Source organism: Rattus norvegicus, chromosome 2 (genome assembly GCF_021556685.1).
Source record: "Rattus norvegicus strain SHRSP/BbbUtx chromosome 2, alternate assembly SHRSP_T2T, whole genome shotgun sequence".
Classification (NCBI taxonomy): domain Eukaryota; kingdom Metazoa; phylum Chordata; class Mammalia; order Rodentia; family Muridae; genus Rattus; species Rattus norvegicus.
Genome location: NC_141535.1, coordinates 154,051,724 through 154,077,174, shown reverse-complemented (window position 1 = coordinate 154,077,174; position 25,451 = coordinate 154,051,724). Strand labels below are relative to the sequence as shown.

General features: G+C 39.4%; 1 protein-coding gene across 5 annotated transcripts in view; it reads right to left on the bottom strand.

Annotated features, from left to right (window-relative positions):
- Positions 1-25,451, bottom strand: part of Schip1 (schwannomin interacting protein 1) — a 775,862-nt gene that overhangs the window by 557,842 nt on the left and 192,569 nt on the right. The window contains exon 1 of one of the 5 annotated variants that reach the window (XM_087619481.1): positions 19,743-20,343. Coding sequence (XP_087475607.1) covers positions 19,743-19,808 — 66 coding nt within the window. The 5' untranslated portion in view covers positions 19,809-20,343. 5 annotated transcript variants of the gene reach the window in all.

Sequence of the window (25,451 nt, the reverse complement as noted above, 5' to 3'; positions counted from 1 at the left end):
ACCCAGGATAGCTAAAGCTATCCTCAACAATAAAAGGACTTCAGGGGGAATCACTATCCCTGAACTCAAGCAGTATTACAGAGCAATAGTGATAAAAACTGCATGGTATTGGTACAGAGACAGACAGATAGACCAATGGAATAGAATTGAAGACCCAGAAATGAACCCACACACCTATGGTCACTTGATTTTTGACAAAGGAGCCAAAACCATCCATTGGAAAAAAGATAGCATTTTCAGCAAATGGTGCTGGTTCAACTGGAGGGCAACATGTAGAAGAATGCAGATCGATCCATGCTTATCACCCTGTACAAAGCTTAAGTCCAAGTGGATCAAGGACCTCCACATCAAACCAGACACACTCAAACTAATAGAAGAAAAACTAGGGAAGCATCTGGAACACATGGGCACTGGAAAAAATTTCCTGAACAAAACACCAATGGCTTATGCTCTAAGATCAAGAATTGACAAATGGGATCTCATAAAACTGCAAAGCTTCTGTAAGGCAAAGGACACTGTGGTTAGGACAAAACGGCAACCAACAGATTGGGAAAAGATCTTTACCAACCCTACAACAGATAGAGGCCTTATATCCAAAATATACAAAGAACTCAAGAAGTTAGACCGCAGGGAAACAAATAACCCTATTAAAAAATGGGGTTCAGAGCTAAACAAAGAATTCACAGCTGAGAAATGCCGAATGGCTGAGAAACACCTAAAGAAATGTTCAACATCTTTAGTCATAAGGGAAATGCAAATCAAAACAACCCTGAGATTTCACCTCACACCAGTGCGATTGGCTAAGATCAAAAACTCAGGTGACAGCAGATGCTGGCGAGGATGTGGAGAAAGAGGAACACTCCTCCATTGTTGGTGGGATTGCAGACTGGTAAAACCATTCTGGAAATCAGTCTGGAGGTTCCTCAGAAAATTGGACATTGAACTGCCTGAGGATCCAGCTATACCTCTCTTGGGCATATACCCAAAAGATGCCTCAACATATAAAAGAGACACGTGCTCCACTATGTTCATCGTAGCCTTATTTATAATAGCCAGAAAATGGAAAGAACCCAGATGCCCTTCAACAGAGGAATGGATACAGAAAATGTGGTACATCTACACAATGGAATATTACTCAGCTATCAAAAACAACGAGTTTATGAAATTCGTAGGCAAATGGTTGGGACTGGAAAATATCATCCTGAGTGAACTAACCCAATCACAGAAAGACATACATGGTATGCACTCATTGATAAGTGGCTATTAGCCCAAATGCTTGAATTACCCTAGATCGCTAGAACAAACGAAACTCAAGACGGATGATCAAAATGTGAATGCTTCACTCCTTCTTTAAATGAGGAAAAAGAATACCCTTGGCAGGGAAGGGAGAGGCAAAGATTAAAACAGAGACTGAAGGAACACCCATTCAGAGCCTGTCCCACATTTGGCCCATACATATACAGCCACCCAATTGGACTAGATGGATGAAGCAAAGAAGTGCAGACCGACAGGAGCCGGATGTAGATCGCTCCTGAGAGACACAGCCAGAATACAGCAAATACAGAGGCGAATGCCAGCAGCAAACCACTGAACTGAGAATAGGTCCCCTATTGAAGGAATCAGAGAAAGAACTGGAAGAGCTTGAAGGGGCTCGAGACCCCAAAAGTACAACAATGCCAAGCAACCAGAGCTTCCAGGGACTAAGCCACTACCTAAAGACTATACATGGACTGACCCTGGACTCTGACCCCATAGGTAGCAATGAATATCCTAGTAAGAGCACCAGTGGAAGGGGAAGCCCTGGGTCCTGCTAAGACTGAACCCCCAGTGAACTAGTCTATGGGGGGAGGGCGGCAATGGTGGGAGGGTTGGGAGGGGAACACCCATAAGGAAGGGGAGGGGGGAGGGGGATGTTTGCCCAGAAACCGGGAAAGGGAATAACACTCGAAATGTATATAAGAAATACTCAAGTTAATAAAAAAAAAAAAAAAAGAAGAAGAAGCAATGAATCCAAACTTCTCATCACACCAGTGTCAATACAAACTCCTATAATGCATAAATACTTGGTCCACATTGTTCAGCGCCACATGGATGATCATACAGTTCCAAAGACACGAACACACATTTCCAGAGGCATGCTCCTGGAATGTTAGCTTGTCCCAGGACCCAGGACCCAGCTTGTCCTCTGGGATCTAAAGCATGAATGTTAAAGCATGAATCTTCCATTAAGCCTTGGTCCTGTTCGATTCTCAGCAGTCTCCCACGTTGCTTTGTTTTTCTCTAAACAGAATAATTATGTGAAGAAAAATGAACATTTCTCTTCATTGCATGTTTTCTGCCCACTTCTTCCCTTCCAACTTGAGGGGTTGGGTATTCTCTATCTTAACTATTGAATTAATTAGTCTGAAAGTCATCCTGAGTATGACAGGTTTCCAATCTCCAGAAGCTAATCTAATATTAGGACAATAGTCAGGGAGAAGGATGGAGAGAAAGACTATTGCTTCTGACTTTGTCTGAGATTTTGTTTGCATTAGCCACCTGCTCCTTGCATCATTTATAATTCCTCCAGACAGACAGCTCCTTTCTTTGCATTGTTAACAGTGATGTCTCAGGATTACAGCTGTGATGCAGACCAGGTTAGAGCAGAAGCAAAGCCGACTGTCACACCATCTTCTCCCCATTTTACCCCTTCTTGCCTCTCTGAAAACATGGGTGCTCATCAAGATGAAGGGATGAAGCAAATTCGGTAGCCTCAGGGACATCCTTTCAGCTTTCTTGTAGATGTCTTCCCTCTGAATTTGGAAGCATGTTCCAGCACAGTTAATTCCTTATTTAAGAAGACATACCAATGTTCGAACAAGTAATTTTGAAAGTGAGATCGGGGTTCGTTCTAGCTTATTTGGAGAGAATATTTTGGTAAGTTTTCATGCATCCATTAACCAGATCAAACACCTATCAAGATCTTCATACTCTTCATATTCTCTTTTCCACAGCTCTCTCTTCTCTCATCATCTTATGATTTTATATACATGACATGAATACTGTGACTTCCTAAGAATTCTCAATAGAAATTGATATAAATGCTCAGAAGTCTGCATGCTGGATGATCACACTGAAGAAAATTCAAATTCATAGAATGGAGTAGACTGAAACATCAGAAAATCACCTTAGTTATTTAATGTTTATTTACATTCTAGACACTACTGTGAGCACTTGGAACATTAACCCCCTTAGTTCTTGTGATTTTCCTACTGGAAATATGCAAACCCATTGCTTAGTTCTACTCTCTGGGTTCTCCTGCTCTCTTAGGCTAAGCAATGCGATTCTTCCTCTTTTTTTGACACTTATTTAACTCCTCCTTTAAAAATCACCATAAGTCCAATATTGCCATTATGAATTGGTGGAGTCCTTCCAATCTGAACCAGTGCCTTGAGCTGACTTTGGTGCTGGTTCCGTAACCAATCCCACAACACCTAGAGGAAACTCAACTCTCAGGTGCTCTAACAAACTTAGGATCACAGGTGAGGAAGCCACCACATCTATCCCAACACCCACAGTAACTGGGTCTCCCAGAATCTGGGGACACAGGAATCTCTGTCCAGTCAGTGGCATGAATTCCTTCCAGTCTGAACCTTGACCTGGAGCAGACCTGAGGTGCTGGTTCTGCATCTACTCTAACAACACCTAGAGGAAGCCAGACTCTCAGGTGTTCTGAAACGCCCAGATTCATGGGATAACAGGATCACAGAGGAAGCTTGACTTGGACACAACCAGGAGTTCTGGAACTCTGACACATTCAAGATCACAGTTGAGGCCACAATATCTTTCCCAACACAGGGCATAATTTGGACTACCACAGGAACCAGGGAAACAAAAAACTCCACCCAGCCAGAGGCACCAGTTCCTTCCAGCTTGCATTAGTTCCTATGACCAGACACTATGAAAGCCAGAAGATCCTGGGCAGATGTCACATAGACCCTAAGGGAACACAAATGCCAGCCCAGGCTACTATATCCAGAAAAACTCTCAATTACCATAGATCAAGAAACCAAGATATTCCATGACAAAACCAAATTTACACAATATCTTTCCACAAATCTAGTACTGCAAAGGTTAATAGATGGAAAACTCCAACACAAGGAGGGAAACTACACCCTAGAAAAAGCAAGAAAGCAATCTTCTTTCAACAAAACCAAAAGAAAATAGCCACACCACCGTAATTCCACCTCTACAACAAGAACAACAACAACAACGAAAATAACAGGTAGCAACAATCACTTTTCCTTAATATCTGTTAAAATCAATGGACTCAATTCCCTAATAAAAAACACACACTAACCAACTAGATACATAAACAGGACCCAGTATTGTGCTACATACAGGAAACATACCTCAGTGACAAGGACAGACACTATCTCAGAGTGAAAGGCTGGAAAACAATTTTCCAAGCAAGTGGTCCCAATAAACAAGCTAGAATAGCCATTCTAATATTGAATAAAATTGACTTTAAACCAGTAGTTATCAATAAAAGATAAGGAAGGACACTTCATACTCATCAAAGGAAAAGTCTACCTAGATGAACTGTCAATTCTGAACATCTATGTTCTAAATGCAAGGACAACCACATTTATAAAAGAAAGCTCAAAGCACACATTGCACCTCGCCCAATGATAGTGGGAGATTTCAACACCCCAATCTAAGCAACAGACAGTTCATGGAAACAGAAACTAAACAGAAACACAGTAAAATTAACAGAAGTTATGTACCAAATGGATTTAATAGATATCTATAGAACATTTCACCCTAAAACAAAAGAATATACCTTCTTCTCAGCAACTCAGGGTACCTTCTCCAAATTTGAGCTTACAATTGGTTACAAAACAGGCCTCAACAGATACAAGAAGATTGAAATAATCCCATGCATCCTATCAGATCACCACAGACCAAGACTGGTCTTCAATAACAGCAAAAATGTAGGAAAGCCCACATACACATGGAAGCTGAACAATGCTCCACTCAATGATCACTTGGTCAATAAAAAAATAAAGAAAGAAATTAAAGATTTTTTAGGGTTTAATCAAAACAGAACCATAACATAAACAAACTTCTGGGACACAATGAAAGCAGGGCTAAGAGGAAAACTCATAGCTCTGAGTACCTCCAAAAAGAAACTGGAGAGAGCATGCACTAGCAGCTTGACAGCACACCTGAAAGCTATAGAACAAAAAGAAGCCAATACACCCAAGAGGTGTAGACAGCAAGAAATAATCAAACTCAGGGCTGAAATTAACCAGGTAGAAACAAAAAAGAATTATACATAGAATCAACAAAACCAGTAGCTGATTCTTTGAGAAAAATCAACCCTTAGCCAGATTAACCAGAGAGCACACAGAAAGTATCCAAATTAACAAAATCAGAAATGGAAAAGGAGACATAATAACAGAAACTGAGAAAAATAAAAAAATTACCAGATCCTACTACAGAAGGCTATACTCAACAAAACTGGAAAATCTGGAGGAAATGGAAATTTTTTAGACAGATACTAGGTGCCAAAGTTAAATGAGAATCAGGTAAAGCATCTAAGCAATTCCATAAACCCTAAAGAAATAGAAGCAGTCATTAAAAGTCTCCCAACCAAAAAGAGCCCAGGACCAGATGGGTTTAGTGAAGAATTCAATCAGACATTCAAAGAAGATCTAATAACAATACTCTTCAAACTATTCCACAAAATAGTAATAGAAGAAGCACTACCTAATTCCTTCTATGAAGTCACAAATATGTTTATACCTAAACCACACAAAGACCCAATAATGAAAGAGAACTTCAGACCAATTTCCCTTATAAATATCAATGCCAAAGTACTCAATAAAATTTTTGCAAACTGAATCCAAAAACAGATCAAAATGATCATCCATCATGATAAAGTAGGCTTCATCCCAGAGCCACAGGGATGATTCAACATATGGAAATCTATCAACGTAATCCACTATATAAGCAAACTCAAAGATAAGAACCACATGATCATCTCATTAGATGCTCAGAAAGCATGTGACAAAATTCTTCCCCTGCCATTCATAGTAAAAGTCTTGGAAAGATGAGGAATTTAAGGTCCATACTTAAACATAGTAAAAGCAATATACAGCAAACCAGTAGCCAACATTAAACTAAATGGAGAGAAACTTGAAGCAATCCCATTAAAATCAGGGACTAGACAGACTCCCCACACTCTCTCAATACCTATTCAATAGAGTACCTGAAGTCTGAGCCAGAGCAATTACACAACAAAAGGAGGTCAAGGGATACAAATTGGACAGGGACAAATCAAAATATCACTATTTGCAGAAGATATGATAGCATACTTAAGTGACCCCCAAAATTCCACCAGAAAACTCCTAAACCTGATAAACTACTTCAGCAAAGTGAATGGATATAAAGTTAACTCAAAAAATCAGTAACTTACCTCGACTCAAAGGATAGACAGGCTGAGATAGAAATTAGGGAAAAAACACCCTTCACAATAGTCGCAAATAATATAAAATACCATGTTGTGACTCTAACCTAGCAAGTAAAATATCTGTATAACAAGAACTTCATGGACTGGAGAGATGGCTTAGGTGGTAAAGACTAGGATCAGAACCAAAAATATAAGAACTTCATTTCCTTGAAGAAAGAATTCAAAGAACATCTCAAAAGATTAAAAGATTTCCCATGCACATGGATTGGCAGGATTAATATAGTAAAAATGGTCATTTTGACAAAAGCAATCTACAGATTCAATGCAATCACCATCAAAATTCCAACTCAATTCTTCACAGAGTTAGAAAGAGCAATTTGCAAATTCATTAGGAATAACAAAAAAACCAGCATAACAATAACTATTCTCAGCAATAGAAGAATTTCTGGGGGAATCTCCATCTCTAACCACCACCTGTAGCAATAGTGATAAAAAACAAAACAAAAACAAACAAACAAACAGAACCTGTATGGTATTGGCACAGAAACAGGCAGGTAGATCAATGGAAAAAAACTGAAGACCCAGAAATGAACCCACACACCTATAATCACTTGGTCTTTGACAAAGAAGATAAAACCATCCAGTTGAAAAAAGACAGTATTTTCAACAAATGGTGCTGGTTGAACTGGCAGTCAACATGTAAATGAATGCAAATCGATCCATTCTTATTTCCTTGTACAAAGCTCAAAGATTGAGAACCCCCTACATAAAACCAGATACACTGAAATTAATAGAAGAGAAAGTGGGGAAGAGCCTTGAACACATGGGCACAAGGGAAAATTTTCTGAACACAACACCAATGGCTTATACTCTAAGATCACGAATCAACAAATGGGACCTCATAAAATTGCAAAGCTTCTGTAAGGCAAAGGAAACTGTCAACCCACAGATTGGGGAAAGATCTTTACCAATCGTACATCTGATAGAGGGCTAATATCTAATATATACAAAGAACTCAAGAAGTTAGACTCCAGAGAACCAAATAACCCTACTAAAATGGGGTACAGAGCTAAAAAGAGTTCTCCACTGAGGAATACTAAATGGCTCAGAAGCACTAAAGAAATGTTCAACACCCTTGTGTCATCAGGGAAATGCAAATCAAAGCAATCCTGAGATTCCACCTCACACCAGTCAGAATGGCTAAGATCAAAAGCTCAGGTGACAGCAGATGCTGGTAAAGATGTGGAAAAAGAGGAACATTCCTCTATTGTTGGTGGGATTGCAGACTGGTACAACCACTCTGGAAGTCAGTCTGGAGGTTCCTCAGAAAATTGGACATAGTACTTAATATCTGAGGACCCAGCTATACCACTCCTGGGCATACACCCAAAAGATGCTCCAACATATACCAAGGACATATACCCGACTATGTTCATAATAGCCAGAGGCTGGAAAGAACCCAAATGTCCTTCAACAGAAGAATGGAAAAAGAAAATGTGGTACATTTACATAGTAGAGTACTACTCATGTATTAAAAATAATTAAATGGATGGAACTAGAGAATATCATCCTGAGTGAGGTATCCTAGTCACAAAAGAACACAAATGGTATGCACTCACCAAGAAGTGGATATTAATCCAAAAGTTTGGAATACCTAAGAAAAAATTCACAGATCATATGAAGTCCAAGAAGAAGTAAGACCAAAATGTGGATGCTTCATTCATTCTTAGAAGAGAAAACAAAATACTCACAGGAGGAAATACAGGGACAATGAGTGGAGCAAGGACTGAAGAAAAGATCATCTAGAAACTGCCCCTCCTGGGGATCCATCCCATATGCTACCACCAAACCCAAACACTATTGCTGATGCCAAGAAGTGCTTGCTGACAGGAGCCAGATATGGTGTTTCCTCAAAGTCTCTGCCAGAGTCCACTACTGATATAAATGAGGACAGTTGCAGCTAACCATTGGATTGAACAAGGGAACTTCAATGGAAGAGTTAGAGAAAATACTGAAGGAGCTGAAGGGGATTTCAACACTATAGGAAGAGCAACAATATCAACCAAACAAACCCCACCAGAGCTTTCATGGACTAAACCACCAACCAATGAGTATACATGGAGGGACCCATGACTTCAGTCAGCCACATTTGTAGCAGAGGATGTCATTGTTCAGCATCAATAGGAGAAAAAGCCCACAGTCCTGTGAAGGCTTGTTTCCTTAATGTAGGGTAATGCCAGGGCATTGAGGTTGGAGTAGGTGGGTGAGAATGGGAGCGTCCTCATAGGAAGAACAACAATATCAACCAACAGACCCTCCAGAGCTCCCAGGGACTAAACCACCAACCAGTGAGTACACATGGAGAGAACCATGGCTCCAGCCACGTATGTAGCAGAGAATGGCCTCTCCACCAATGGGAGGAGAAGCTCTTGGTCCTGTGAAGTCTTGATGCCTTCCTAGAGGAAGGCCAGGGTGGGGAGAAGGGAAGGGAGGAGGGAGAGAGGGGTTACCCTCATAGAAGCAGGGGGATGAGGTTTGCCAAAAGGGAAACTGGGAGAGGAGATAACATTTGACATGTAAATAAAGATTATAGTCAATAAAAGAAAAAATGGATGGGTGAAGAAGACAAAGAAGATGTATATCCCTTACAACAAGCTAATTGTCTTGATTAACTCGTCAATTATCCAAGCTCAGGGTCTATTGCTGGTGCGTATAGTGTAATAATGTAAAAAATGTGTCAGCTAGTCTGTGTTAGCAATGGTGAAGCACTGGAATCCATTAGTGTGGCTCTGCAAGGTGTTTTTATTGTTTGTTGGTTGGTTGGTTTTTTTGTTTTGTAATGAAAAAAATCAGTGACGTCACAGGAGATGATGGCAAGCAAACTGCATTTTTAACCGGAGCCCTATCAGTTAGTTTCTAAGAAATGACATGATCACTAAAGGGGCCTTGATTCATCACACTGAGGACAGTTATGTTTTGTTTCATTTTTCTTTACAGTCTGTATTTCAGACTCACAGAGCAGAGGGAATAACGGACTGGAACTCCTGTGACGGGACTTTAAACAGTTTCAGTTCATGTAATGTATCTCAATGTGATATTGAGAAGATTAAATCAGACTCCATCCATCACGCGTGGCGTGCCGTGGCTTCCCCCCTCTTCTCTTCATTTCCTTTGCCCAGGAAGCTCTACTTTCATCAACTCCATGATACTCCGACAGCGCCTCAGAAATTGATTTTTGTATATGAAGTGCTACATTAAACTCCACAGAAAGCCATTGAGTATTAGCCATTTACTTTCCCACTTTAAATTAGAAAATGTATTTATTTGTCCATGGGGGGGGTGGTTAGGCACAGAAGCAAAGAAGTTAAGAAATAAAGCTCTAACTCAGGCTGTCTTTCTGTTGTGTCTCTTTGTAACCATGTAACTAGGGAAAGCTCCTCTTCGGTTATTCACCTGTAAGAGGAGAGTGTCTGGAGGACCTGTTCCACATGGTTGCTGCAAAGAGTCAGTGCACATCACATATTTAGAGGACCACAGACCAACCCTCTATATGATTCAGCCACTACAATTTTTACCATAGCTATGTGCTAGAGAGTAATTGAAAATAGATTCTATCCTACCCTTTTATCAAAATTGTCCAAGCATCGAATGCTTTTCTTTTGTCTTTAAAGTTCCTATTGACAACACAAAATACCAAAGATAGTGAAAAAAATCTTTATAGAATAGTCAGACCCAAGAATCCTATGCAAGCCCCGATACAATTCCATTCATAAAAGCTGAAAAAGAGAATAACCTTATATTCAAGTAATTTTGGAGTATTTTAGAGAACATAAAAAAAAAATAAGGGTAGTAAAAGTGTAGTATGACCATGGCAAAGCAGCAGGAAAAAGAGTGTAAGCAGTAAGAAGTTATAAATATGCATGAAACTTTTAAAGAAAACAAAAGATGTATTTTTAAATAAAATGAATAACATATATTAACCTAGTATGTTGTTATGATCTCTTGAAACAGAATATAAATAGGAAAGCATGGTTTTTGAAAAGGCCAAATTTAAATCATTCTTAAAGACCTAGGGACAATCTTTCAATAAAGTCTGAGAGATAAAAGAGAGGGTAATGAGACAATTATTAAAATTATTAAAGGGAATCGGAACTGTATCAATGCAGAGTCCACTGAACTTCTAGCACTGGCCACTGACCAGTGAGGTTTAGACCCTCAATAGTACTCCTCAGATAAGTGAACACTTATTAAAAATATTGCAGAGAGATGACTAATAGATGTAATTTCATTTTTATTTTTAAAGTCATACCATGTATTTGTAACAACCAATGGGATGAGATGTACACAAAATAACTCTAGAGTATGACGTATTTATAAATATTTTTAAAATGTTGTAAAGGAAAGTCTAATACTCATGATGAGATCTTAATATATAATGGAGACATAAAATCTAGAAATATCCCCAGTGGTGTAGGCATCGATAGCAATGGCATAGTTCAATGACTTACAGCATGAGTGTTCATGTAGCTATTGTCCCTGTAGCCTAAAAGATTGCAAATATTTGGCAACAGAAATGAAAAATTGATCTTTATTTTTAATCTTTTTGAACTTTAGTTTGTTAACTGACAAAAAGTGAAACAGGTTTATGTAAGATTCTATGTGAGGTTTTCATTTTCATACTTTGTTTAATGCTTTGCTATTGAGTAGAAAGTAGTCCAAAATATTCCTTCAGGCCATAAAAATATAGAGATTCAGACTTCCCTAATTTATATATTTAATTCCAGGGAAATCTATCAAAATACTAAAAATGGTGGTCTATGTTTGATTAAAGTGAAAATATTTATTAAGCTTTGTTTGCATTTCTTAGAATGTACACAGGTACATAATATAACTGGAAATCAATAAACATTGATTTAAATGTGACAGAAATGTTTATAGTATGGAAACAACTATCAGAATGAATTGACCCTGTGTCCAAAAAGAAAAAGAGCCAAAAATGTGTTGACTAATGGAAGGTGCTTGCCCTTATTGACATAGTTCAGTTATGAAGAAGCCTCACTTCCTAAAAGCTTTAAATAAATCTGCAGACTGCACTTAGTCATGAAATGGAAACAGCACTCTTAGACCTGTCAATCTTTGTGAAGATGCAAAATTTTATTTAAATTAATAAACGTGATTCTGAAGAAAAGGGGTGGGAGGACTGTCAGGGTCCAAGGCTGTAGAAGACCGAGGCAAGACTTTTCTGGATGTCAAAAAGAGCTTTGAACTCACAAACTCACAGGAGCTGTGGTTGCCTGCAGAAAACTTACACAGGATGAAGCCAGTCAATATTCCAGCAGAGATGGGAGCGAGAGACACCAGCTTCCCCCACTCCATGAGGGGCTATGGACAAGCGATGATGCTAGGGGAGGGAGAATCCATTTTCTTTAGGGGTGTGATTCCATGTATGTTAATCATGCTCTCCAGGTTGGCACCACCCATGCTATATGGTTAACTCTGGTTTGGTTATTTTATTAAAAACAAGAACGAATTTGGGAGTGGGACAAGTAGGGGTGGAGGAGTGGAACATGAATATGTTTGAAATCCATTTGTCGTGTGTCAAATTCTCAGAGTTAAAGAATAAAGAACAAATCAATTCCAAAGAATGTTGTGCAGCCCCTGGCACTGAAATGTTTCTTCCTAACTCTTTACTCTCTGACACATCAGTGTTCTAAAATCTAAGTTAGTTCATTTTCAGGCACAAGTATGGACATCTAAGAACTGAAAATGAATCTCATCCAAATGGAAGAAACTATTTGGAATCAGCTCCTCTGGATCCAGCAAGTTTTTCTACTTTCTCTCTTCCAAAATCATTAAAGCTAGGTTCCAAAAGGGTGAGCATCTCTGCTGTACATTTTAATTAGCCCACTCTGGAGTTGAGTTGCCAACGGCGACGCTTGAAAAGCCTAAGAAGTTCTGTGACTGTTGGTAGGGTTCACATGACCACTTAGAAGCCAGCCACCCAGTCATAAAGAGCCCACAGGGCACAGGGGACTTCCGTAACACATGGCACATGAATGTGTGGATGGCTGCTTCCCCAGCCTATCCTCCTGGCACGAGTCGGAGGTGCTATTCCAAGTGTGAACAGTGGGTACAACTAGCGATTTACAGGGTGTGACTTTTCTGTGACTGTGGTGGCCGCTGAACTGGGCCTGGCACAGTTCATCCCCGACAAATGCTGACTGCCATCCCTTGGGGACAGGACCATCAGGAGCCCAGAAAAACACAGCTTTTAGCTGCTCGGTGCTGAAAACTTCAGGCAAGATTCCAAAAGCCCTCAAGGCTAATGTCGAATTGACAAAGTGCCAAAAACCTCTCTGGCATTAAATTTCCACTCTTTCTTTTCCCCTTCAGGTTAACAGCTTGTGGAAATAATGTGATAATGCCACCCTGTGTTTCAAATATCTCCAAGCACCATCTTGTTAAGTCTGGTGTCCCTTTGAGACTAATGGGAATGGAGCTGACGTTTTCATTCTACAGATGAGAAAACCCCACAGGAGATGGGTCAAATGTCTGGGCAACAGCCAAGCAGACTTATCACACAGGTCGCAGGTCTGAATTAAGTTCTCAAACAAGGCCAAGTGTGGTAGAAAAGTGCCTGAAAAGCTCAGCTAGCATCAGAAAGGGCCGGAGCAGGACTCGCACAGGATGTTAGATGGATTAGGGTAATCAACTGGTGAAAATGATCAAAACACATCCTGGGAGAGGCAATGAGGCTTAGGCTTAGGCACAGCAATAAAGCAGTTTGGGCGAATGGCCAACTGGAATGGGTGAGAACCAGCATGGGCCATCACTAGATCTAATGAGGCAGCAAGGGACTCTTATAGCTTCAGGCACAGTAGTGGTGTGTGTGTGTGTGTGTGTGTGTGTGTGTGTGTGTGTGTGTGTGTGTGTTCATTGCTGAGTTCCCCTTTCTTTGGATTACAAAGCCTATTATGGAAATTACACTTGGAAGAAGATCCCTACATTTTTCTCTTGCTGTGTTTTAGCAATCTAATCCAGGTAATGCTATGGTTGAGCTTAAAGTCTTTGGTCTGAATGAAGTTATCTCTCAGAGAAGCAAGTGACACTTTAGAATGACATGGCCATTGCATCCAATGTACTTCAACAATATTGCCCCTTGTCTGGAGTTCTGAATAATCAAATTCTTTAGTTCCCACTTAAGACTCATTTCCCAGAATTCCTGTCAATTAATGTTTTAAATGCATCACTTTTTGTCTGAAATTAACCAGGGTCGGCCTCTGTATTTAGCAGCCTGATAGACTGACGCAGACACAGAAAGTTCAAGGTGTGGAAGAAAGCAATGAGTGCTCTAAAATTCTATCCATTTTCTTATTTTTCTGGAAATAAATGTAATTCCAGGGCTTCTGGACAGTTAGGTGTGCCATGGGTATGGGGTCAGTCCGGGATAATGTGAGGGCAGTGGGATGTGCGCTTTCCAAACAGGATCACTCAGGCCTTACACATGTACCACACTGTCTTCTGTGTTGTCATTCCTGGTTTTCTGGAAGGAAGGTAACTGTATGTTGGCTTTGAGAACTGTGTACTTCAGAAGGCAGAGCTCCTGCTGTCCTGAGTTTTCTGAAGAACTTCATGGGGAGATACTGCTCTGCAGACTGGCTCATCAATCCAGTGCTAACGTTTAATTATGAAAGAAACCTCTGGGTCAAGGTTATGGCTCAGAAGACAGACACATCAGCCACACGAGACCTGAGTTCCATTCCCAAACTTGTACACAAAGATGGATGTGAATGTGAACCTGTAATCCCAGCATTTCTGCAGCAAGATGAGAAGAGCAGACAGGAGAACTGGGCAGAAGCTCACAGGCTGGCTATCCAGAAGTGCACAGTGCAGCAGCAGAAACAAGAAAGACCCTGCCTCAGCAAGATAGAAGGTCAGAACTGACTCCCAAAAGTTATCCTCTGACCTTCACGATTATGAGAACATTGCAGACTATCATTATTTTATGTCTTTGTGAATGCAATCATAACTTTAATTGAATATAGTTTCATTGGTTCAATAGCCCTACCGAAGAACTGTTAACTAAGATTCTGGGTGACATTGGGTCAAGTCTCTCAGTGCATGTTATGTGTATGGAAGTGTGCCCAGGCAATCACATAATGTGCTCATGCCCATGTATGCATGTGCATGTGATGGACTAAATAATCCCTAAGGTCCTCTCCAATGTGAACATAGAGGGGAAGCAATTTTGTCTTATTTAAAAGGGAAAGAGCTGGTGAGATGGCTCAGCAGATAAGAGCTCCTGTGCTCTTTCAGAGGTCCCAGTTTGGTTCCCAGCACCCATGTTGGTAGCTCACAGCTGCCTATAACTGCAGCTCCAGGAAATCTGATTTCCTCCACAGGTACACACACACACACACACACACACACACACACACACACACACACACACACTAATTAATGTTTTGGGAGTTCTATTTGTTGTGAACGAGCCCAAAATATGCCATGTATTTTAAAAGCATAAACTGTTAATCAAGTAGAGATTCACATTCAGAGCAAAGCTAATGGGTTGATAGCATATAGCTTCACAATTCCTCTTAGTTATAAAGGGAAGTGTTGGCAGCTGGGACTCCCCGGGTCTACCCTTAGCTATAGGTAGGCAGAGTAGTCAGCTGCAGGCAAAGGGTGAAAAGAGCCAACTGGAGGTTGTGTTTATTCTCAGTCCAACCACGGAGGTGGTCAGAGATGTGGACGTTCTAGTTTTGTGTTTCTTTCCACATATCCCACCATCTCTGTGGTAGAAACAGTAAAGACATAAATTGTATTTCTGTCCTGCTCATTCCCTTTTATTCCATTGCTTTCCTTTCCAACAGCTCCAAGTGACACATCTCATGCTGCTTCCTAGATGTTTTTCAACTCCCAGGGTTTAAGACAGAACCATTAGGTTAACTTATTTCTCAATCCACCCCTTTCTTACTCACTCTTAGATGATTAGTTCCTTCAGGGCTCAGGAATAGGCAGTTAGTCATGTTAGTCCTTACTTGGATACAGTGATCAGAATATGTTACTTGTGAAGGGTACTAGATAAAGGTTTGTTTTCTATTTTTAAATTTTTATTCTCTGTCTCTCTGCCTCTGTGTCTCTGTGTCTCTGTGTCTGTCTATGTCTGTCTCTGTCTGTCTCTGTCTGTCTCTCTGTGTCTGTGTGTGTGTGTGTGTGTGTGTGTGTGTGTGTGTGTGTGTGTGTGTACCTGTGGAGGAAATCAGATTCCTGGAGCCAGTTATAGGCAGTTGTGAGCTACCAACATGGGTGCTAGGAACCAAATTGGTTCCTCTGCAGGATCACCAAGAGCTCTTAACTGCTGAGCCATCTCACAAGCTCTTTCCCTTTTAAATAAGACAATATTGCTTCCTCTCTGTTCACATTGGAGAGGACCTTAGGGATTATTTAGCTCATCACATACACATGCATACGTGGGCAAGGGAGCATAAGGACATATGTGATTGCATGGGCACACTTCCATACACAACATGCCCTGAGAGACTAGACTCAATGTCACTCAAATTCCTAGTTAATACTTCTTTGGTAAGGCTATTTAACCAACAAAACCATACTCAATTAGAGCTATGACTGTCTTCACAAAGACATCAAATAATGAAAGTAAATTTATATACAGTGCCTGTGTTTACAGTCCTAGTAATCCCAATACAAATGAAACATGGAAAAATCGTGAAGCTTTCTCTAAGTCATTGAAGTCTTTTTGTCCTTGTCTAATCACTCTCAAATCATTAGATGCAACCAGTGTTGGATAACTTGAAAGCCATATTGATACATTATGGATAGTCAACATGCTACCTGTATCAATACTTTGTTCTACCTAGTACAGTCTTATCGATTCCAACGCACCCAGAACAAACCCAAATGGAGAAATGTTTCTTTCCTGCTATTGTGGTGAATAAACTTCAGAGGTGAAGACCCTGAGACTCATGCTAAGACCACTGCAGCAGATATCACTGGAGAGAGCTGGATTCTGAGTGCATCACTCGAAAGATGTTCTTAAGGGATCCAGGCTGTGTGTGGCAATGTGCTGAGTGCAGAAGTATGGATAAGATAATATAAGAGCAATCCAAGTAGGAAGGGAGTTCAGAGCGTGCATTAAATCACGTAAGATGGGAAGGGTGTGTGTACATTCTGATGACTTGCTCTAACCTCTTGGGTTTAGGCTTGTGTGTTCTGAATTATCACTTGTTTGTTTGTTAATTTTCTTTGAGAGACAGTCAGGTTCACTTACAGGATCCAGGATGTGAAATACAAATTAAAATGAGAAAAATGCAGAATCGAGACTTAGGTCTCATTTTTAATCTTTCGACTGCATAGATGACCTCCATGGGAAGTCCCTAAATTCTTTTGGGTTCAACTCTCTGAAACAGTTCAGATGACACCATTATTTCTAATAATGATTAATATAAGTCCCAAATTTAGATTGCAGGAGCATAATTTTCTTTATGTAGTTCTAGCATGAAAGATGAAGCTAGAATGTTTCTTAAGTGTGTAACTGGAAAAGCGAAAGACAAAACTCACTGGAGAACCTGCAGTTGAGATATTCCCAGGCCAAAATTCTTCAAAACACAAGACATTTTGAGTAGTAGCATCACATTGTGTCATGGAATTATTTAATGTAAAAATTGTTGGAAACATTTAGATGATCTTCGGATTATATAGAAAAGGTTTTATATAAGAAAATAAGTTAATTGCATGTTTAGAATTGAGTTCAAAGTTCAAATCTGCGTGCCAGGAATTACAGACGATGGGCGCCCAGTGTGTGAGAACTGGGGGAATCTAGACTAATGCAGTCTTTGGAAAACAGATCCTGATCTTAAGACCCCAACATTCACTGAGTGCCATTCATAGTGGCTGAAACCTTTTAAATTAAGTCAAGAAATCATTTGGGACCAACCAACAACCTGGTACAGATAATATTAGGAATCCAGTACGTTTGTAAATATCTATTTCCTTTACAGCAACCTACTCTTAAGTTCTCCCCAATGAGGAGGACTCTACTGTCACTGTAACTTCCAGATATGTCACATCTGGAAGAAGCTTTTGTGGAGACAGATGCAACAGTAAGAACCATTTCTAGGATGTAAGAACTATTTCTAAGATCAACTTCTCTGAAGGATTAAATGGTTAAAAACCTCGGTGAAAACGCACCTATAGTCCCCATCCATGTTCAGCATCCTTACAAAGGATTTTAACTACAGTGGTTTTTTTGCGAAACAGATACATTCCCCCTACTTTTTTTTAGCCAAAGGTTATATATCCCTGCAAGGGTGGGTGGACCACAAAACTGTGAGCATATTTTTACGTTGGCAAGAAAAACAAAATGTCAGTCAACTAAATTTAAGATTGTTCACACACATCTGCTACCAACAGAATGCTGTAAAAAAATAAAAAAGGAAAAAGAAAAGGACAAAATGGGGAGTGCTCACATCTAAATAGCTCTGCGTGTTTTCTGTTGTTTGGATGATTTGCACTCTTTCAATAATGATTGAAAGGCTATCAGACCCGAAGCTAACATCTGTTGGTGGTTTGGCATGTAGCAACAATTTCTAGTTAAGCAAATATATAAACAACAATATCTCAAACTGTCTAAACTAGGTAGTCATGGCTATAAATATATCACCAAATTTTTTTCCAAAGAGGAACAAATGTAAAATGTTACACTCCTGACGATATCATATTGCATCATGTCCTTGAGAGACTGAGAGAGAGGAAAAGATTGACGGATAACAGATTTCTGAATCTAGCAAGCCTCACATACCCAACATTGGAACATATGGCAGGTACAGGTTATGACACATTTCTCACGTCGTCTGTATTGTCAAAGGATAGTCTCAAGACCCAGAATGACTTGTCCAAGGTCCACTTCCACTAGGGAATAGACACAGCTCATGATGAAAAGATATTAGAACTTAAAGACATACAGCATATTTACAATAGGAAAAAAACACCACTTCCTCCTAAAATCCACGCAGAAACATAAAATCCAAGCAAACAAAACTGAAAGAGCTGAGTTTCGCACATTTCAAAACGCTTAGTTCTTTTAAATATTGAGATCAATTTAGGAAAGCTCTAGTGAACCCACTAAGCAAAGCTGACAAAATATATATATAACAGAATCACCTTAATGCAAAATTAATTCATGTCTTTTAAAATTATACACTTCATATACTGTCAAGAATAAGTACTATATGTTTAAAAATCAAGTGCCAACTTATGAAGTTGAGTAGCAATTCAGTTGAAAATAACATGTAATAGAAAGAAATATCTATGCTTGATGTTTTCAAATATAAGAACCATGGATAGAAGTGAATTTTGTATCCTAATAACATTAGAAGAGCTTCATTATACTTTTTTAAAGTAAAAGGTTCCGCATATGTGCCTGAAATTATATTTGATTGGCCTGATAAAAAGATATTTCTTAAATTATGTTTTAAATGGCCCTATGCTCTCCTACAAAACTCTGAACAGCAAATCAGAGTATCTGCCAGGGTCATTAGCAGTAGTAATTCAGAGCATCTTCTCCCTTGGTTATATGAGATTATAATACACAGTTATCCAAGGCTGTAAGAATGGCTAAAGAATGAGTTAGAGGAGAACATTTGTTGATTTTGAAATTTTAATTTAAACAGTTAAGTTGAAAGTTTTGGATGTAAATAAATATTTCTAGTGATACTAAAATAGCAACCCCAATAGCCCATATCTATTTTTTTAAGGCTTCTTGTAACTGTCATCAGTTTTCCTGTATTTGATGCAAATAAATACCAGTGCTTTAAGTCATAACTATACTCTCTGTGCTTGAACATTAGATCTATGGTCTAAGAGTTTAACTGTTCCTCAGGATAATGACAAATCAAAAAACCTCTTACAGAATCTTCTGTTTACAAAGAGCAGCAAACTGCACATTTGAAACTATTTATGTACATTAATAAAATCAGAGTTCCAAAAATCTGGTCTGTCTAATCACAGTGTAACTAATTAGTGTTGGATTTTTAACTTTTTACATCCTCAAAAGTACAGACATGCGCGTCAAAGAATGCAATAATTTCTTTAAATCAGCATATTAGCTCTCTCTAAAATAACATTTACATGGTTGTTTCTAAACTTTAAAATGCAGTGAAGAACCTATCTCTCATAGGGTCGGTTTTATTAGACTTGAGCGTTACTTCTCCCCCACATGAGTTGAATGTGATGGGTGAGTATAGAAGATTGGATGTGGAAAACTTACTCTGTCAGCTTGCTTGCCTGGGTCACAGTCCCACGCGGCCCTCAAGCGCTGCTCAGACCTCTCCATGGTGCTGAAGAGTTACCCTTGTCCATTTGAGAAGGAGGAGCGGGTCACTGAAATTGGCTTGGAAAGGAATGCATAGCTGGCCACCTTGTTAGCAGGTAAAGGTACCTGGAGAGTTTCTACAGCACATACTGCGAGGGGGAGGGGTGGCTCCCCTTTAGCTAACAACCCAGGCAGCTTAAAGCAAATTTTGGAGCAGCAATCTTCAAACCTGAAGGAAAAAGGTAAGTTTCGTAAGATAACAAACTGCCTGGCTTTTGTCTGCGTTATTCAAATTGGGGGAAAAACATACAAAAATGAGCAGACTCTTTGGAGAACAGAGAAGTCCAAATAAGTTCTTGATCTTTGCAAAGAGAACAAGCCTTCGTTGAGCACTGATTCACTTCGTCTTCATTAACTTAAAAAATATGAAGAAAAAAAAGCCGAGAATTCTACAAGGCACCTTTGTGGAATTCCGCGGTACACACTGTACAAGCAGCTCTGCTTCCCTCTAGTTCCAGCTTCTGTCTGCTGAAGATTCTCACAGCAAAGATCAGACGCGTCTGCTCTTGTAGATCACCTCTTTCTGAGGCTGGAATGTATAAAGAGCCACATGACACCCAATGATGTCATCTTGAAAGCGGGTCACTGTTGCTGCCGTATATAGATGAAATCCTTCTATTAAGTATTTAGCATAATGATTTTTCTCGAAAATCTATTTGCATCAAATAACTTGGTCTTCCACCAATATGGTTAGCCCTATCAACAGAATGCCTCAAAGAGATCAATTCACAGTTCGCATGTGAAGCAGTCTCTGGGTGAGCAGTGATGAGCTTCTGGTGCTGCCTCAGGAAATGAATAATTAGGATCAACTCATGAAGAGTATGAAGCCCCTTCTCTGCTCCCCAGGAGCTGCCGTAGAAATGAGACGATTGCTTCAGACACAGAATCTACTTCGAAAACAACTGAGAATTCCTGGCACACTAAAAAATGTAGTCTTTTAAAAATCAGACCACTGTGACTGCAAAATAAAAGTTAAAGCAACTCCCTTTAACTCCTAACACTATTTTATTTAATGGAATAGAGCATTTCAAGACTTATTACTTCTGAAGAGATTTAATTTTTTTCCAGAAAGTTGGTAGGGAACTTAAATTATTGGCAGATGTTCTAATTAAAATGTTATCTATATGTTCTGAATAAGTCACTGTAAGAGATAACATCTATATGTTTTAAGAGACTTATGATGAGAGTGTCTATTTTTATTTTATGCAGCATGCATAAAATATTTAGTTACATATCCTAATTAAAGATTTTTTTCAGTTATGATTGACCAACCTCCCATTATGTGAACTCAGTAGGCTATGAGACGGGGGAGCATGCATGAGAGGAAAAGGGAAAGGCAGGAGGAGGGGGAGAATTGCAGAGGATGTAACGGAGGCAGATTTGGTCAAAACACATTAAACACACTTATAAAATTACCAGTTAAAAGGTTGTAACAAAAGATTGTATTAACACAACACTGGAATAATTAATATATCAAATATTATTTAAACATACAAAAGTAAAAGCGACTAAAGAATAAGAATGCCACGTAACTGGATACAAAGCCAAAATATTGTTGCATGGTGTCTTGGATAGCCTTCTTCTAACCTCGTTTCCCTGAGGCAACACTTTCGTAAAAGCCCCATGGCCACTGATGCTCCCCTTTCCTCCTCTCTGGGAAGCTGGAAGAAGTCACTCCAGCTGAAGAATTAGGAACTAGGGCCTCTGGGGTCCTGATTTGTCTCCATGCTCAGGACTCCCTTGGCCTTGCTTGTGGGTCAGCTGCTTTCAGTGCTACCCAGGGATGCTAACAGTTTCCTTCTCGAGTTCAGTGATAGGAAGCTCGGCCCTGCCTCTGTCTGAGTTTTACTTGGGATTCCAGCGTTGCCGAGAAGTAAATCTCTAATTTAGGTCCCCTTCTGCCCACCTCTCTTACTTCTTAGGAAGAAAGTCCTAAATCAAGAGGGAAAGGGGTGCTATCTCCTAACTTCTGAAACCCCACCTTCCAACAACATTGATTTGTTGGCTCCACCTTCCAATAGCATTGATTTGTTGGCTAGATTTGGCTGGTTGTATATATTCTGTTTACAAAGAGCAACAAACTGCACATTTGAAACTCTTTATGTATGTTAATAAAATCATAGTTCCAAAACATCTGGTCTGTCTAATTACAGTGTAATTAATTAGTGTTGGATTTTTAACTTTTTACATCCTCAAAAGTACAGACATGCACATCAAAGAATGCAATATCTTCTTTAAATTAGCATATTAGCTCTCTCTAAAATAACATTTACATGGTTGTTTCTAAACTTTAAAATGCAGCAAAGAATCTATCTTTTATAGGGTCAGTTTTATTAGACTTGGGGGTTACTTCTCCCAAGTGTTTATATATATATATTCAAATACATATATATATATGTACATATATATTCAAATACATTCTATGAGCCAGTTAATGTAAGAACTTTTATCTGCAAACTAGCTAAATAAAACTTTCATTTGTATAATATAGCTCTATAATATAGGTCTATAAAGGGGGATGCCAAGTCTTAACTAAAATTATTACACAATGCACTGTTCAACTCCTATTAATGTTATTATTGATCAAGTGAGTTCCAAAGATCAATTTTCTGATAAGGTAAAATTAATAATATATTTTATGGAGAAAGAGGTTGGAAATATGGGGAAGTGGCTCCTTTGGAATATTCAAGTCTGTGATGACACCAATGATATGTTACAAAGTCCTATGGTGAATAAATTAATTATCTCATCTTTCCAAAAAACATCTGCTAATATCTATAAAAAGTACTATTTCTGGTACCACTTTCTGGAAACTTCTACACTAGAAGATGTTGTGGCAGTTAGATTTTATTAGTAAGAGCAGATTCCAAGTTTCTACATAAGTAATAAAAACATCTGAGTGTCTCCCTTAAGTTACTAGCATGCTTGTTACAAGAACTGCCAAGCGTGCTTAGGGAATTATATAAATTCTGTGCAGGTACACAAGTTGGAAGGTTTGCTTGGTTTAGTGGTGATCACTGTGTCCCAGTGTCCACAATAGGCCCTCAGATAGTTGCAGAGAGTGTGGACTTAACAAGGTGGATTTAGCCCAGGATGTAACTATGCCTTCTTTCCCCATCACAGACATCTCAGTTATAATAGGCAAACCTAGAGAACCCAAGAACCAAAAGATTTCCAAGGAAAGTAGCTATGAGAGTGGAACACATCCAGTTCCCCCCACATCCCACATCTGTTTGGACCCTAGCATGTTCTTCTTGGTCACAAAATTAACACAACGATCTGGTGAGGTCTGCTACAATGTTAATAAGGGTGCAGTGTGTATGTAAGGCAAAGAGCCACCGTCTTCTGTCACTTAAACTGTACAGCATAGATAAGACCGTGGCGCAGACAAGTGTCTATGACCAAGTGAGATTTCTTTTGTACTTATTGACAGCACTTGGTGACTAGTGTTCTTACCACACACATAAGCCTTGATATTAGCTTTCTGATTACCAAAGGTATCTTCATTATATTAGGAGAGTAAATGAGTCAGTGGTCAGTGAAGTCACAATTGTACATCAGTCAATGTTGACGGGTTAGCAATTTAAATTTTTTATTTATTTCTTGTTTTTTAAATATCATTTTAAGTTTAAAATTTTATTATTAACAACACAATAATTCTCTTATTTTATTATTTTTGCCTGCATGTATGTATGTGTGTGTATATATATATATATGTATGTATGTATCTGTGAACCACATCCATGCCTAGTACCTATGGAAGCTAGAAGGGGCATCCTATCTCTCCAGGGCTCATCCCATGCCCTCTCAAATATAGCCTCTTTTTTCTTAATTATTATTGGTATGTGAATGCTCATAAACAGACAAATGCAGCCTGCTAAGTCAGTTTCGTGCTGATTGTACTTAAATGATTTTAGGGATGACCACTAGGTGTTGGGTAGTTAGAGGTTCACCCCTAGGGAAGATTAATTCTCCCTCTTTCAGCTGTCGTGACTTGCCTGGAGTTCTTTGCCTAGGGGTGAGGCCCCATGAGAATTCTACCTTCTATATTTGCACGTTTACTGGTGTTGTTATTGTTCATGTCTTGTTTAAGCAGCCATATTGTTGAAGTACCACAGCTTTCTTGTTATCTCTAGGAGACAAAATCTCGCAGCAGAATTTCTGATCCTTGGGCTCTTACAATCTTTTCCCCCTGCTTCCTCCACCACAGTGTTCCATGAGTCGTGAAATTTTTTAGACCCCAAACCAAAACAGCTTGCTCATATTTTAAAAACTTCCAGGGGAAAAAAAACTTCAAACAATAAAGTTAAAGAATATTGGGAGAAAGCATCTGTATTGTCAGTGAATATTCAAAGACTTGAAGGGAAGTGTGCGAAGACATTTTTAAACAAAATATCTTTTTGCACACTGTCATATGTTGTTATTTATTATTAAACATTATTATTTATTATTAAAAATTTGTTATTATTAAAACAATTTCTGAAACTTTCTAAATTAATTTTCAGTCACTCAGGTTTCAAGAGAACCGTGTCTGTTCTATGTAAATAAGAATCCCCCCTCCCTTTCATGTGGTTGCTCTGGTCTCTGTGCTATTTGTGGGTCTGAGACACGGGGTGGAAGATGAAATTTGGATACTGAAACTCTTGAGACTCAAGGGACCTAACTATGTAAAGGCTGCATACAAGCCTATAACTTGCCCCTGACCTGGAAAATTTGGGTTATTAAATTATTAAACACACACAAGGCTTGCATTCTCTACAATTTCAACACTTGAAATTGTACTGGAAAGGGTCACTGCAACTCGTCTTTTAGGGCCCAGTATGCTCTTCCCCCTGAGTGGGCATCGCTCAACTGCAAATCCTTTTACTTACAAGATTGCTCCTGGTGCATTTAAAGCCTGGATATTAGAGATCCAAAATGAGTGATAAAATGCACATGTGGCGTGAGACAAGCTGTATCTCTGACTTCAGGGGCACTGTTGACTTTTGGGGTGTTTGGAAAGCTTTGGTGGATCGATTGGCAACCAATCCATGAATGTCTAGAGACTCCTGCTAAAAGCTAGGGCCACTTGAATAATGCCAGCAATCAGAAGGGGCTGACTGCCCTTTTCTCCAGGACAACTGAGGCACTAGGACCTTCGGGTGGTCCAAACCTTTTTACTTTGAACTTGGTCAGAGCTATATCCTGTTTGGGACTGAGGTGATCCCCAGCACCCGGGCTTTCTACAGCTGCTGGGATGAAGATAGCCCCTCATTCCTGGGCACAACAGTCTCATAATCCTCTGGGAAGAGAATGATCTGCAACTCCTCCACTACGTGTTAAGTATGGTCTTTCAGGAGATGCCCAATCATGGTAAACAAAGACGAAAATTTTGTTTTTGTTCTCAGAAAGTCAAAGGCTTTGGTAAGAACAACACCAAAATACATGATTAATGATGTACTTTTTTGTTATGTAGGTATTACACGCAAGCACACACACACACACACACACACACACACACACACACACACACACACACACACACACCAAGCTAACTCTGATGGGTTAATTTGGAGAATCTCAAACAGGGGTGGGGCCTCAGTCAGTGCCAACTCCAACACTCCC